Source organism: Topomyia yanbarensis, chromosome 1, assembly GCF_030247195.1.
Source record: "Topomyia yanbarensis strain Yona2022 chromosome 1, ASM3024719v1, whole genome shotgun sequence".
Taxonomy (NCBI): Eukaryota; Metazoa; Arthropoda; class Insecta; order Diptera; family Culicidae; genus Topomyia; species Topomyia yanbarensis.
Window position 1 is genome coordinate 164,960,974 of NC_080670.1, and position 13,753 is coordinate 164,974,726.

Here is a 13,753-nt window from a genome sequence, read left to right on the forward strand (position 1 = left end):
ATCATATCATTTAGTGGCAAACTTTGAGTTTCTGCTTCCTTACTTCCTCCGGAACATCAAATTTGTGCCGGGTGGTTCAAGTATCCCCGGAAGCTGCCGGAAGTCCACCTTGACGTTATTCTCATCATCCATGATGAGACGATGAGGCTTCGTTGCCATCTAGGTGTACAGTTTCTGGGCCCGTGACTTTTTCATCGTATTTTCCGTTCGTCACGATTTGGAGCCTTCTGCACTTTGTACGTATGCAGTCCCTCCCGGTCTTTGTTTCTCTGAACGAAAGACCTGGACAGATTCTACTTTTTCGACACAACCCTGACCGAAGCATTGGGATTCCCCTTAAATACTTTAATTACACGGTTATGATCCTGATCATAATTAGAGCATCCATTTTGACCACATTTCTCCTTCCGTTCGATGCTCAGAGTTTAGTAGTAACGTTTAATCCCACGACGCTCCGTAGACTGTACGATGCCGAGTTGTTTTCCGATGTCCCGATGAGAGAGTTGAGGATTTTCCAGGTGCTTGTGCAAAATCAATTTGCGACGTTGCTTTTCGGGTGACACCATCTTGTCAAATTTTCGAAAAACTGACGGCGATAAAAATATCGTGTTAAGAATACACTCTAAACTACTTCTACCCAAGTTTTCAAGAGAAAATACCCAATGTGTTATTTAATATCCAGCTTTTCACGTGCCGTAATGGCGGTCTAAATTGTTTAGTTCGTAATACGTTTAAGTGCCCTTTTTGTCAATAATTGACTAGAGACCGGGAGATCGCAGGTTCGATTCCTGCTTGAGGACATATCTTTTCTCAGTGTGTCCAATAAAAGGTGAATTTTCACAGTTTCTTCATTCTCACCGTTCCGGTCATTCTTTCTCTGTCTGTTTTCCAGTGGACACGTACAAAAATCCTTAAGAAAGGAAAAAACAAAGACACACATCAAAACAAAGGAATGAATAATTGTTTACGCCAGCTTGACAGCAACGCCAAGTTGAGGATGTCGGGCTTTCATTGAATAAACATCTAACGCATTGGACTAACGTGGGATTACTTCCTCTTACTGGGCGAATGACGTAAACGATTATTGCCAAAAAAAGGGTTATAAGAAGGCATTACGAACTAAACAATTTAGATCGCCGATATGGCACGTAGTGTTTTGTTCCGTGATGCAATTTGATGTGGGACCCTCTTTACAAGCCAGAAGGTGATGTTGATCCGCAACAAACTTCTTTTATCTGCGCTGCGACGGGAGACCTTTTTAGAGGTTCAATACTAACAATTAAGTGGATAAAAAAGAAGTCGATTATTTTTGCCCTCTACACCAGACGCCCCCTTAATATTTTGATAGACCCAAATATGAATCATACCACAATCTTTGTTGTGGTAAGTAACATTACGAATTTAGGATTTACACCTAAAAACTTAGGTGTTGCTTTTGCTTGAGGCTAAAGCTACCTCAGTTCTGGAAATCGTCTTGGGTTCTAACCTGAAGTAAATTTCAGTTTTTCTAACAGGGGTTTTGCGTGAACCTAACTCAATTTCATCAAAAACATTTGTTTGAAGTAACTATCCTGGTTTTGTTCATAGATCCTCAAACGACAACGTCAATAGAAACGATTCCGAGACTTCAAGGAATCTATGGACACAGAGAACAGACGTCCATCTTCAGCATTCAACTTGTGTAAAAATCTCTAACGGTTTCGAAGGTAGTTGGGATATCCAAACCAGGAGCGCTACTGTCGTCATGTTTTTTTGTGGCTGAGTTCGACTGAATTGACAGCGATTATTCCTCTACCTAGACAAACTAGTTCGGAACCGGTTCGGACTTCCAGTATGAATTCCAGCTCAAATGCATGAACCGATAGAGTCGGAGTCGGTTGTTTTCTTTGAGCAAGATTCCATACTGAATCCATTCAGGATTTAGAACCGGTTCCGGAATGGATTTGACGGATAGTTGGGATAAGTTGGTTTGGCGGCGCTAGTGTTTATAGTATATTAATTCAAATGTTTACACACGTTTTTTTTAATATTTTTGTTCGATCATGAATGTCTGTTCTTTGTGCTATAGATATGCATTTTCTTAATTCTGACTCTGAACGGCTAAGAAATAGGGTTTCAAAATATGTAAAAGTTACAAACCGTTGTACCATTTTATATGAGATAACAGTATATCCCTTAAATAGTAGCACTCAAATGCGTAAGATTAATTTTTAATTCGTCGGTATAAACCTGCGTTGAAGATGTACTCCTTATGTTATACAAAACTATTTAAAAAGGGGCTTGGGAGTACACAAGCCCTCCATCTCTTCTTTTCATTTATTGGCTACGTGTATGTTATTCAACAATTCATTCTTAACATTTCTTTCAAAGGTACCAAGTCTCTGCGATGACTACATTCTCATTTATTTAAATTTAAAGTATCGGTGTCGGTGGTGTACTGACAGCGTTGGAAGAAATAATAAATTTTTGCATTTGAATATGTTTTAAAATCGTTATATTTATTTTTTTAAAACTCGAAGCTGGTTTTTCATATTGAGTGCAATTCTTGGGGCAGATCACTCTAGGAATGTATAACAAGTTTGCATCAAATTAGAGAAAATGCATTCCCATTTTTGCATCAACTTTGCACTCTCTCGCACAAAAGTTTGTTTAACAATCGTCCTACGGTGATCCACTTTTTCCGACGTTGTGTTGAATATAAAGCTAGTTTTTTGTAGGGTTTTGACGTCTTACACGTAACGCAAAAAACATCCCAGTGAGCAAATTTTCTGGCAGAGACCGGTCTGCTAAATTTCTGTACACGGTTAAAAAAGAGTACCCATTTATTAGTTCCAATAGTACTCAGTTTCTGGTTCTATTCCAGCTGTTACGAATTGGGTACTTTTTCAAATAAGACACTGGGTCAAATATTGCCCATCTCATTATTCGAATACATCAAGGAAAATGGGTAAAATAATACTCATAAATGGTTGAAAAACACTTAGTGGTTTTAGAATTTCGCAGAGTCGACAATTTTGGGTTATATCTCGACAAGCACTGACTGTAGGCTAAGGACAGTAAGGTAAGTGTAAATGTTGTTTACATTTTTCATTCGCTTACCTCTGTATTCTTTCTAGCACTAAAATGAACTTCACGATGTTCTTCTTTGTGAGATTTGCTCGACTAGAACGACACAGTTCCCGAAATAGAGTACATCATGAAGGCATACGGTAGCAGTGCTGCTATAATGAACTTGTGTCCTATTTTAATATAATAAATCATTTCTATCGAGCGTGATTTCTCATTTATTAAAATCCTTATAAATTTTTCCAATAATTTCTATTTTTTTGATTTTTTTTAGATGGGTATATTTTTACCCATTTTCCGTTTCAATTAATATATAAAATTGGGTATAAATTACCCAGTTTTTGACGTAATCCAATTTTACTCATTTTTGGGTATGGCATGTTTACCCAAATAATGAGTTTTCCCAGTTTTGTCGGAGATGGGTAGTATAAAACTCATTATTGGGTACATTTTTTTAACCGTGTAAGTCTTGGTTTGGCAGCCCTGTCAGATTTCTGAGCGTATCCTGTTGGGTTAGTTGAGCTAGGGCGAATTTGGTTTCTCTCGCGTTTTCTGGCAAATTTTGACAGGAACCGAGCAAAACCCTGGCATAACTCGGACATAAACTGTGCAAGATCCTGGCAATTCCTACCTGGTAGAATTTAGCACGAATCGAGCAAAACATCTGACAAAGATGTGGCAGGAAGCGTGCAGAGATCTTGGCCGTACAAAGTTAAAAAAATGTACCCAATAATGAGTTTTATACTACCCATCTCCGACAATACTGGGAAAACTCATTATTTGGGTAAACATGCCATACCCAAAAATGAGTAAAATTGGTTTACGTCAAAAACTGGGTAATTTATACCCAATTTTATATATTAAAAGAAACGGAAAATGGGTAAAAATATACCCATCTAAAAAAATCAGAAAAATAGAAATTATTGGAAAAATTTATTAGGATTTTAATAAATGAGAAATCACGCTCGATAGAAATGATTTATTATATTAAAATAGGACACAAGTTCATTATAGCAGCTCTGCTACCGTATGCCTTCATGATGTACTCTATTTCGGGAACTGTGTCGTTCTAGTCGAGCAAATCTCACAAAGAAGAACATCGTGAAGTTCATTTTAGTGCTAGAAAGAATACAGAGGTAAGCGAATGAAAAATGTAAACAACATTTACACTTACCTTACTGTCCTTAGCCTACAGTCAGTGCTTGTCGAGATATAACCCAAAATTGTCGACTCTGCGAAATTCTAAAACCACTAAGTGTTTTTCAACCATTTATGAGTATTATTTTACCCATTTTCCTTGCTGTATTCGAATAATGAGATGGGCAATATTTGACCCAGTGTCTTATTTGAAAAAGTACCCAATTCGTGACAGCTGGAATAGAACCAGAAACTGAGTACTATTGGAACTAATAAATGGGTACTCTTTTTAACCGTGTACATTTCTGGCTAAATTCTAGATAAAAGTGAGCAGCATCGGTTGGTTTAACCGCTTCTGTAAGAAACGGTTGTTGCATTTAAGCGAATTCGTTGCCAGAATTCTCGCACAAAAGGCTCGCAGAAACTCTGCCAGCATCAATTTACACGGTTAAAAACGATTACCCATTTATTAGATCCTCAATTTCCGTCGGAACTCGTATGTCAGACGCTCAAGGAATTCTACTGGTTCGAATATCAACTATCTCAAGCGACATTATTTACCACATTAAATATAAGTCCCTAATCTTATAATCAACTAAGGCTCTCTGTCGATTCTAGCGCAGAAACGCTAATGATGTGACCGTCAAGAATACGTCAGACAACCTCAATTGACCCCCTTCGACACCAGTTTGGCCTTACCAAGCCGTAACGCGGGTGGCGGCGTCAAAACTGTCGAATAGGAGTTGAGAACAGCTTAAAGCAACATCTGATGCTGCTTTAAATGTATGTGATATCCAAGACTGACTTGGATAGTTCCTTCCAGCCTAGTTTGCATACCTTACATAACTAGACTCACTGTTCTCCATTCACCCACTTTCGCGGTCAGGCAAAAAGTTGAATAAAAAATAAACCATTCAGTGCAATGGTAAAAATCCCGCGATGCTTTTAAAAATTTTAAACGGATCCTGTGTACATGAAAATAAATAAAAGGAAAATAATATAATGAACAAAGGAGTATTTCTATCTGGCTGCACCAACGGGAATATTCAATTTATTAAATGTAAATTAACAAGTACAATAGTGGCATTAATTTTAAATACGATTTAAAATAAGACAGTAAACAAGTAATTGAATGACAACTGGCTGCTCATTTTGTCCAACGGGAAATACCACGTGATTCATACAGTACATTAATTAGGATTTAGCTTTCTTTCCTTTGTACTCGCCAGCACGGACAGCATCGCCGAGCTGGGCTTTGGTTCGAGCCAACGGAGCTGCCTTACGCCCTCGCTGCGGTGTTTGGATAATGGATCGAGAAGCATTGTAGCGAGGTTCTGGAGTGTTCGGATCACTATTGGGCACCGTGTCGTCATCCGGCTGAACGGACGAATGTTCCTCGGTTGTGTTGAGTGATATCACACTGATATTCTCTGCGGAACTATTCGTTTGGTATGAGGCATTCTGCCGCCGAGGACGTTTTGCTGGCGAGGGTGTAGGCGCTGGTGTTGGTTCTTTACGAGCGGACCTTTGCTCAGATAACGTTGAGAATAAGGTAGGCGTTCGCTTTGGAGTGGCCGAGTCTTTTTTCTTACGTCGGACATTTACAATGACATCGGCATCAATACTAACATCTAGTTCAAAATTAAAGGCATACGTTTTCTTAGCTTTACTACTAGATCTCGGCGTGTTACCACTACCATTGGTGGCCAGTCTGATAGAGCCAGTTTGTTCCATGGAGGAAAGTTTGGTTGAAATTACTTCTGATGAGGGGGTTGAAGTTCTGTTACTGGCCACGGCGGGTTCAGGTGAATCTACAACCACATTTTTCTTCTTCTTCTGAACTGGTTTCGAAGGAGTCTCTGGTTTTCGTTTGACAGCTTCCGGTTGAGATGTAGTATCCGGTGAGGTACTGATAACTTTAGCAACTTTTCCACGTGGCCGAGCCATTGGTCCAGATGATTCTGTTGAATCAGCAACCGATATTTGTTTCTTAGAAATACCAACTTTTGTTGAATTGATTTCAAACTCTAAATCACCGGAATTCGGTTTCCCCTGCTCCTTGAGACCTGCCTCAAATAACTTCCTGCATTTCTTGTAGTCTGGCATTTCATCAAATTTCAACGACGCAACATATTTAGTATATTCGTGCAACGGTTTAGGTATTTCCTTCTTGAAGCAATATTTCATAAATCCATTCACATCCTTCATGTACTTATCCTTGGATTCTTGAACTTTATTCGGGTTGCCAAGTAGTTTTTCCGCTTCCCATGGTAGTAACGTCCCTGCCCATTGTACTAGATTATACGCTAAAATCTCCATATCACCACGCATTGTTGGAACTCCTTGGTGGGCATCTCTCGATGTGTATTCAATAGTTCCATTGTGCATTTTCTTCGGGTCCGGTTTGAAATCCTTGTTTGTGTAATGACTGGCGAGACCAAAATCAACCAGAAACAGTTGCTGTTTACTGGCCACCTTACCAAATCCGAGCAGAATATTCGCTCCTTTTAAATCAGCGTGAACGTACGAACATTCGTGAATATACTCCAGTACATCTATCATCTGTAAGGCTATTCGATAGATTGTGTGCAATGGAAAGCGTTTATTATTCTTAAGAAAAATGCCCCACAAATCGGTACCGTAACGAGGCATTATCAAAAATCGATGTTTCAGATTTTGCAGCTCGTGAGATCCGTTACCCACGAAATAAGGCATTCCCAGATGTTTTAGACCATGGGCTTTCTTGAACTTTTCGATTTCATCTTGCTTAGCGTTGCGCATATAAAAGTGCATTTCTACAAATAGTGGACCATTTCCATGGGGTTCCTGTGACAAAAGCAATTAAAACGCTTACTTTTAACCACATAAAAAACAATACTTACAATTTTTACAACGTTGGGGTAGTCTTCTGCTTTCTTCACACTGGACCCGGCGTCGCAAGCGCAGTAGATCTCACCAAACCCGCCGCTGCCGATTGAAGGTCCTGTTTTCCATTGACGCTTGGACATATCGGTTAGAATCGTACCGAGAGGCACCGGAGCTGGCATCTGGTAGCCGTTGGCGGCTTTTTTTCTCCCACCAGCTGCATTTTTGCTCGGGGCCATTACTTTTACTCGTACTAGGCCAAACACAAAACTGACTTTAGATCAATTTCACTTTTTATAAAACACAGTTTAATTTTCAAGAAAAAACACGAAGATCGTAATTAATGCCGAACGAATTTATTCGACTAACTACGCGAATGTATCGGATTTTGTAACCGATTGTTTGATTTGACACGGCCGCTGCATCAGACAGAACAGAAGAGGCACTCGCAATCAGAGCTGCCAGATGATTTTGCAGCAAAAATGTATTGTCCTATTGTCGATTATGGAAACTGAATTTTGGCACTTTATACGCGTCCAAAAAGCCAATGATGATGTAATCATTGTTTGAATACAATATTGCAATTATATTGTAAATAAATGCATTGGAAAAACTTTTTAAAAATAAGAACTCAAAATAAACAAACTGGGCAAAAAACCAATATCATGAAAATAAACCAGCCTACGGCAGCTCTGCTCGCAGCCTCGTTTCAAACACGGTAAAAAATCCTCACGTTGAGTGGTTTACACTGATAAAAATTTACACTATGCAATTTAACATAATTTTCATGTGCACTTGAATATTGAAATGTAAATCAAATGATTTCCCTTCGAATTTTACACGAAAATCTATTAAAACGCAGTTTATGTGGTGTTTCAAATTATATTCATACAACTTTCACATGAATACGACATATTTTACCATTAAACGTTGGTTGCCATGCTGTTGAGTCGCATAGTATGAACTTTCCACATAGCATTCATGTATGGACAGCATATAATGCATATCCATATGAAAAACAATTGATTTCACCGATTCTTCTGCCCATTAAATATATAGGTTAAACTAATCGATATTCACGTGAAGTTCATTTGGAAATCTTAGTCAATGGTATTTCTTATGGTGTTTATGTGATTTTCACACAATATTTGTAAGAATTGCGCTTGGAAATCACATTGTCCACATTCTATTAGATAGAAATGGCAAACGTATCCTTTTCATGTGTTGTACAATTCTCGACAAACATATGATTACGGTTTAAAAGCCAACTGTCAAAATTCTCTTTGAAAGGAAATTTTTAAGGCATTTTTAATATATGCGAATGAAGGCTATGAAACGCAACAAATTGATCTAAAAAGTTGTATTCTACGTTATTTCTTTCTTAAACTACAGCAAAAAATACAACGGGCGAAACTGTATTTTTGTTTGGTTATTTAAAGTTTCGCCCTCCACGCTCCATGCAAACAATCAGGGCGATCAGGGCTTCTTTGCGAAACTGTTTGTTTCATATTTTTTACGATTGTCAGACAACAGCGATAACAGGCGATAGCAACTGTAAATAGTAATAATGATCGTTATTGAGAAACGAAATCGATGGTGTTAAACGGTAGTTATTGTAAAAAAACGTAAGGGCGATACTTCAATGGTGATAGGTGGGCCCAAAAAAGTAAACAATCGCCGAAAGGGCGATACTATCATTTTGTCGGAAAAACAAAATGTAATTTAATAATTTTAAATAATTTATTAAGCGTTGAGTTTCGATCATTGAATCATCCAATTTAGGATTCAAAAAATACAATAGTTTTTAAATAGATATTAAATCCAAGTCTGGAAATAATCACTGTTGATTTTCTTTGAATGGCGTTATCGGAATCGGTATTGACTTTTTTTTAACTTTTTGTACAGAGGTTCGAACTCGGAAGTAGCACACTTTTCTTAATCCATTGCTTTGATGGTTTCATGTATTGTGGTAATTTCTGATAACTGACATATTTCTGATGTTCTAGTGTTCCATGGAAGATCTAGTATGATTTTTAGAAATTTATTTTGCACTATTTGTAATTTATTTATGGGGGTATTTGCGCATCGTTGCCATATTGACATAGCATATTTTATCACGAGCAAGACCATTTAATTGTACACTGCAAGTTTGTTGTGCGGGTGTAACGACGACCTTTGATTTTTCAAGAAATACATTTTTTTTCGCGAGAAGATTGTATTTAAGGCTAGTACAGTTCGGAAAACATGTCACGGGATTCAGGTCCGTGTGTATTTTAAATGAAGCTCGGGATTTCAAATCCCGTGACGGGAAATGAGTCTACACAAAAATGACAGCTTTCCTGAAGTGTAAACCTAACCGCCGGAAACATCACGAGATTATAAAACTCTCCACACAGAAACAACAAATTTCATCACAATTTCTTTTTCGGCGGGAAAAATCGTATTTTTATAAGGTTTGCAATAGGGATCTTTAATTTGCAAAAATTGTGCCAGTTTTTCATATTTATTGATAGCAGGTATCCTTACCAGTGCACTCATATCATTCTTAAACCTTAATTATTCTTTTCTGGTTTTTTAATTAAAAAAAAAACAAATTAAATTCAACCAACAAACTGACAGTTGTCCGACTAAATGACGTATCTGCAAATAACTCGTTCGCCTCATTGTTAACCGGGACAGCCTATGCATAGTGAGAAAAAAAATCTTTTTTGTTACATACATCGATAAAGCAGATTTTCGTGATCACAACAATGTTTTTTTCCAACTCAGGAAACGTGAAAATAAAATTTAAAGGTAAAATGAAGAAATATGTTGACAGTCTTGATTTGACACCATCAGAAGCATTTGAAATATCGAATTTCACGACAAATGATGCTCTGTCAGAAAAAATGACTACATGTTTTCCCGCAGGGTTATTTTTATTTGACATAAACGCCATCCAATGCATATAGTTTTTTTTCATTTTGGGCGTTGTCTTAATAGGCCAGATGTAAACAACCGCAGTTTTCCTATATATGGTTGTCTATGTTTACATAAGATTTATTTAAAAAAACAAAAATATCGTTTCTACGATATTTTTTTTGAAATAATGTTATATCATAAATGTTATAACATATTTATATTTGGTTATATTATGTATATTGGACCTAAAATTTATCGAATGGAATGGAAAACTATATTAGCTTAATGACCCAATTCGCTGTAAGTTTGATGCTGTTTGTATTTTTAAAAAGCAGCGTAGTATTTGTTTGACAGTTTGGAGAGATCTTGGCGGGAAATTTTCTCTGATCAAATCCCGATGCAAGTCCCGTGCGAAATCCCGTGACCCATTTCCCGAACTGTAAACTAGCCATTACTTGTTGTTTTTTCGACGTGAGAACGAAAGGGGAGCTTTTGTCGATGGTGAGCCCCAAGTAAATCACCTCATTGGACCATTCCATGGGAAACCCATTTCCTATAATTTTGCAATCGGCTGGCGGGACGTGCTTCGGCGAGAGATTAAGGGCGAAGACTGCATATCAAGAAGACTGGCAACTCTGTTCAGAATCTGGAGACACTAACAGCAACGCCACTTGCGAGTAAAGGTGGAACTTTCCATAGTGATGCACGCACACATATACACTTTTACATTAAGCTTCCTACCTTCATACGATAGAGGTGCTGTAATCTCTTTCGCTTCTGGTTTGTATGGGGGAAGGAAAGAGATATCAGTCTTCTTAATGTGTAGTCTTCGCTAAGGGGGAGTCCAGTGTTTCTGCCAGCCCCCTGTCAAGGACGATGTCTCTTTACAGTCAGTATTAATTTTGAATCGAATGATTAAAAGCTGTAATTAGTTACTAAATGTTGATTTTCTGAACAATATGGAATTAAATCATCCCACAAGATGCAAAACGTCGTGTGGAATGATTGAATATCGTGTATAGTGCCGAACATAATTCTTTGTTTGGGGCTTTATAGCTATGTATAACGCCCCATATATGTAGGTCGCTGTCAAACTCCATATGATGGTATAGGGCCAGGAGGCTGGTTTCTGCCCTTGCATAGGACAGATATCGGTATTAGGCAATCCATTAGACGTTTGTTTGACAATTCAGCGGTGGGTTCTGTCAACAAGTCTACTCCTGCGAACAGAAAAACTCGTCCGACAAACAACTTTCGTTAGTCCGATTCGTTTGATGTTGGATCAAATCAACGATGTTGTCGGACGTCGCACCCCTCGTAGTAACGTCAGAATAAGTAAACAAGAAATAATCAGCTGATCAGAAACGTCTCATGGATTCCCGAATAGAAATGCACAATAGTATTACAGCATTTTTTATTGTTACATTACAACGAAAAACAATGTTATTCTGGAAAATTTACAATGGAAATATAATCACATTTGTTGTTTCTACATCCAATTTCATTGCAAACCCGATTTTTACATAGAAAAAGGGGGTCGTTAAGGGATGTAACAATGAAAAAAAATTATCTTTTCCCATACCTTCTGAAATCAAAAACATCGATTTACATTGTTTTTCCGTAGTAGATTTTGGAGGCATGAAGGACTGCATCATAAGTATATTGATGTTACAACAAAAGTTGTTGTTAACAAATAAAACTGTTGTAAATTCAACGTTTCTACGATCAATTTCGATATTACTTTCTGTTCGGGTTGCCTAATTGAGTGTAAAAGCCGGTATGAATATCGATAAATCGGTATATCTGGCAACGCGGCATGGAATGTCTGAAACCAATGTGACGAATGCTGTTTCCAACCCTGCAGGTTTTTCGATGTTCGATGGCTTCGTGTGCGATGTTATGAATTTTGACAGCGAGCTCGATCCTTTCTTGTTTACGTGCGAAGTGTGGTACGGTGTGCCTTCACGTACGTGCGTAAATTTAGTAGCTGTATTTCTTTGAAATTCGAAGTATTTCGTTTCTTCTGATATGGAATACATTGGCCAAACCGGTGCAGCCCCTACGGGCTCCGAAGCTTCACTGAAAAACAAAATGTAAGTGTTTTTCTAATCTTTAATGTTTTGGTTGCTCACATAACCTTTATCTTCGTATGTTAGCCTCTGCTGTGAATGCGGAGTTGCAATCGAACCGAACCCTTCAAATATGTGCGTAGCTTGCCTGCGTACTCACGTGGACATAACGGCTAACATTCCCAAGCAAGCGGTGGTCTTTTTCTGTCGGAACTGTGAACGATACCTGAACCCGCCTAGCGAATGGGTTCAGTGTAGCCTGGAGTCGAAGGAGTTACTTTCAGTTTGCTTGAAACGTCTGAAGGGTTTGAAAGAAGTTAAACTGGTTGATGCTGGGTTTATATGGACGGAACCACATTCGAAGCGTATCAAGGTTAAATTGACAGTGCACGGAGAAGTCATGGATGGTGTTGTACTACAGCAGGTCTTCGTGGTTGAGTTTACTGTCAACAACCAGATGTGTGACGATTGTCATCGAACCGAGGCAAAGGATTTCTGGCGTTGCTTGGTGCAGGTAGGTTGGACAATATGTAATATATTTTACTTTGAATGCAAAACGTCGAATTTTCTTATAGGTTCGCCAGAAGGCAATGAACAAAAAGACACTATTCTACTTAGAGCAAATGATTCTGAAACACAGAGCTCACGAAAATACACTTGGCATTAAGCCTTCACCTTCGGGAGGTCTTGATTTTTACTATGCTACCGATGCTCACGCCCGGAAAATGGTTGATTTTATGCAAGCGGTACTTCCTGTTAAGGTTACCAGCTCAAAGAAATTGATTTCTCACGACATCCACAGCAATTCGTACAACTATAAATTCTCTTACGCAGTAGATGTAGTGCCGATTTCAAAGGGAAGCCTGGTATGTTTAAATAAAAAGCTTCAACAGCAACTGGGACACATTTCACCGATTTGTTTGGTTACCAAAGTAGCGAATGCTATTCATTTGATTGATCCTCGTACGGCGCAAATGGCTGAAGTTCAAAACATGGCGTTCTGGAAGAATCCCTTTGAAGCTATCTGTAATCCGAAGCAGATGATTGAATTTGTGGTAATGGATGTGGAGATAACGCGAGATCAGGAAAAGAACCACTTTCCTGGACAGGGTCCGGTTTCATTCCGGCACATCCTAGCCGATGTGTGGGTTGTGAAAGCGTCCGAGTTGGGCATCAACGAAAACACCATACATACCCGGTCTCATCTGGGACACTTGTTGAAACCAGGTGATTCAGTGCTCGGGTATGACTTGCAGGATGCAAACATAAATAATGCTGATTTTGACAAGCTGAAACAGGATACTGTCCCGGATTTGCTGCTAGTTAAAAAGTTCTACGACAGAACGAGCCGGAAGCAGATCAGGAACTGGAAACTGAAGCATTTGGCTGAAGATGTTGCACTCGATACGGATATAGAGAATGATTATAACGAGTTCCTCGAAGATTTGGAGGAAGATCCCGACATGCGACAGAATGTCAACATTTTCAAGGATGGTAGTAAATTGATGCCGGTGGATGTGAACGATATGGATGATCCGTCGGTTCCGCGAATTACGCTCGAGGAAATGCTGGACGATTTAGTTTTGGATGACGTGGATATGGCAGAAACATGAATGGGTTTATGTTGAAGGTGTATGTTTATTGCAAAATATAAAACCGGCTTACAAGCCAGTTCGACATTATTCATGCTGATACTATGAACAGCCCGAAATCCT

The 13,753-nt window shown here is 38.6% G+C and overlaps 2 protein-coding genes across 2 annotated transcripts; one reads left to right on the top strand and one right to left on the bottom strand.

Moving 5' to 3' along the window:
* Nucleotides 1-5,233: 5,233 nt before the first annotated feature.
* On the bottom strand, nucleotides 5,234-7,508 carry LOC131680231 (nucleosomal histone kinase 1). Its single transcript, XM_058960953.1, has 2 exons — nucleotides 7,086-7,508; nucleotides 5,234-7,029 (listed from the first exon to the last, which is right to left on the bottom strand). Exons 1-2 carry the CDS (start codon nucleotides 7,305-7,307, stop codon nucleotides 5,398-5,400), a joined length of 1,854 nt encoding a protein of 617 aa, XP_058816936.1. The 5' UTR covers nucleotides 7,308-7,508; the 3' UTR covers nucleotides 5,234-5,397.
* A 4,379-nt stretch (nucleotides 7,509-11,887) lies between these two features.
* Nucleotides 11,888-13,720, top strand: LOC131680251 (60S ribosomal export protein NMD3). The gene is made up of 3 exons (XM_058960972.1): nucleotides 11,888-12,062; nucleotides 12,126-12,552; nucleotides 12,614-13,720. The coding sequence occupies exons 1-3, from the start codon at nucleotides 11,998-12,000 to the stop codon at nucleotides 13,649-13,651; spliced, it is 1,530 nt and encodes a 509-aa protein (XP_058816955.1). The 5' UTR covers nucleotides 11,888-11,997; the 3' UTR covers nucleotides 13,652-13,720.
* Nucleotides 13,721-13,753: the final 33 nt, after the last annotated feature.

Excerpts from the sequence above, each read along its gene's own strand:
- LOC131680231 (XM_058960953.1), bottom strand. The coding sequence starts at position 7,307 with ATGGCCCCGAGCAAAAATGCAGCTGGTGGGAGAAAAAAAGCCGCCAAC. Across the intron at positions 7,030-7,085 it reads ACCCCAACGTTGTAAAAATT|GAACCCCATGGAAATGGTCC; the intron begins GTAAGTATTGTT and ends CTTTTGTCACAG.
- LOC131680251 (XM_058960972.1), top strand. The coding sequence starts at position 11,998 with ATGGAATACATTGGCCAAACCGGTGCAGCCCCTACGGGCTCCGAAGCT. Across the intron at positions 12,063-12,125 it reads GCTTCACTGAAAAACAAAAT|CCTCTGCTGTGAATGCGGAG; the intron begins GTAAGTGTTTTT and ends TTCGTATGTTAG. Across the intron at positions 12,553-12,613 it reads TCTGGCGTTGCTTGGTGCAG|GTTCGCCAGAAGGCAATGAA; the intron begins GTAGGTTGGACA and ends ATTTTCTTATAG.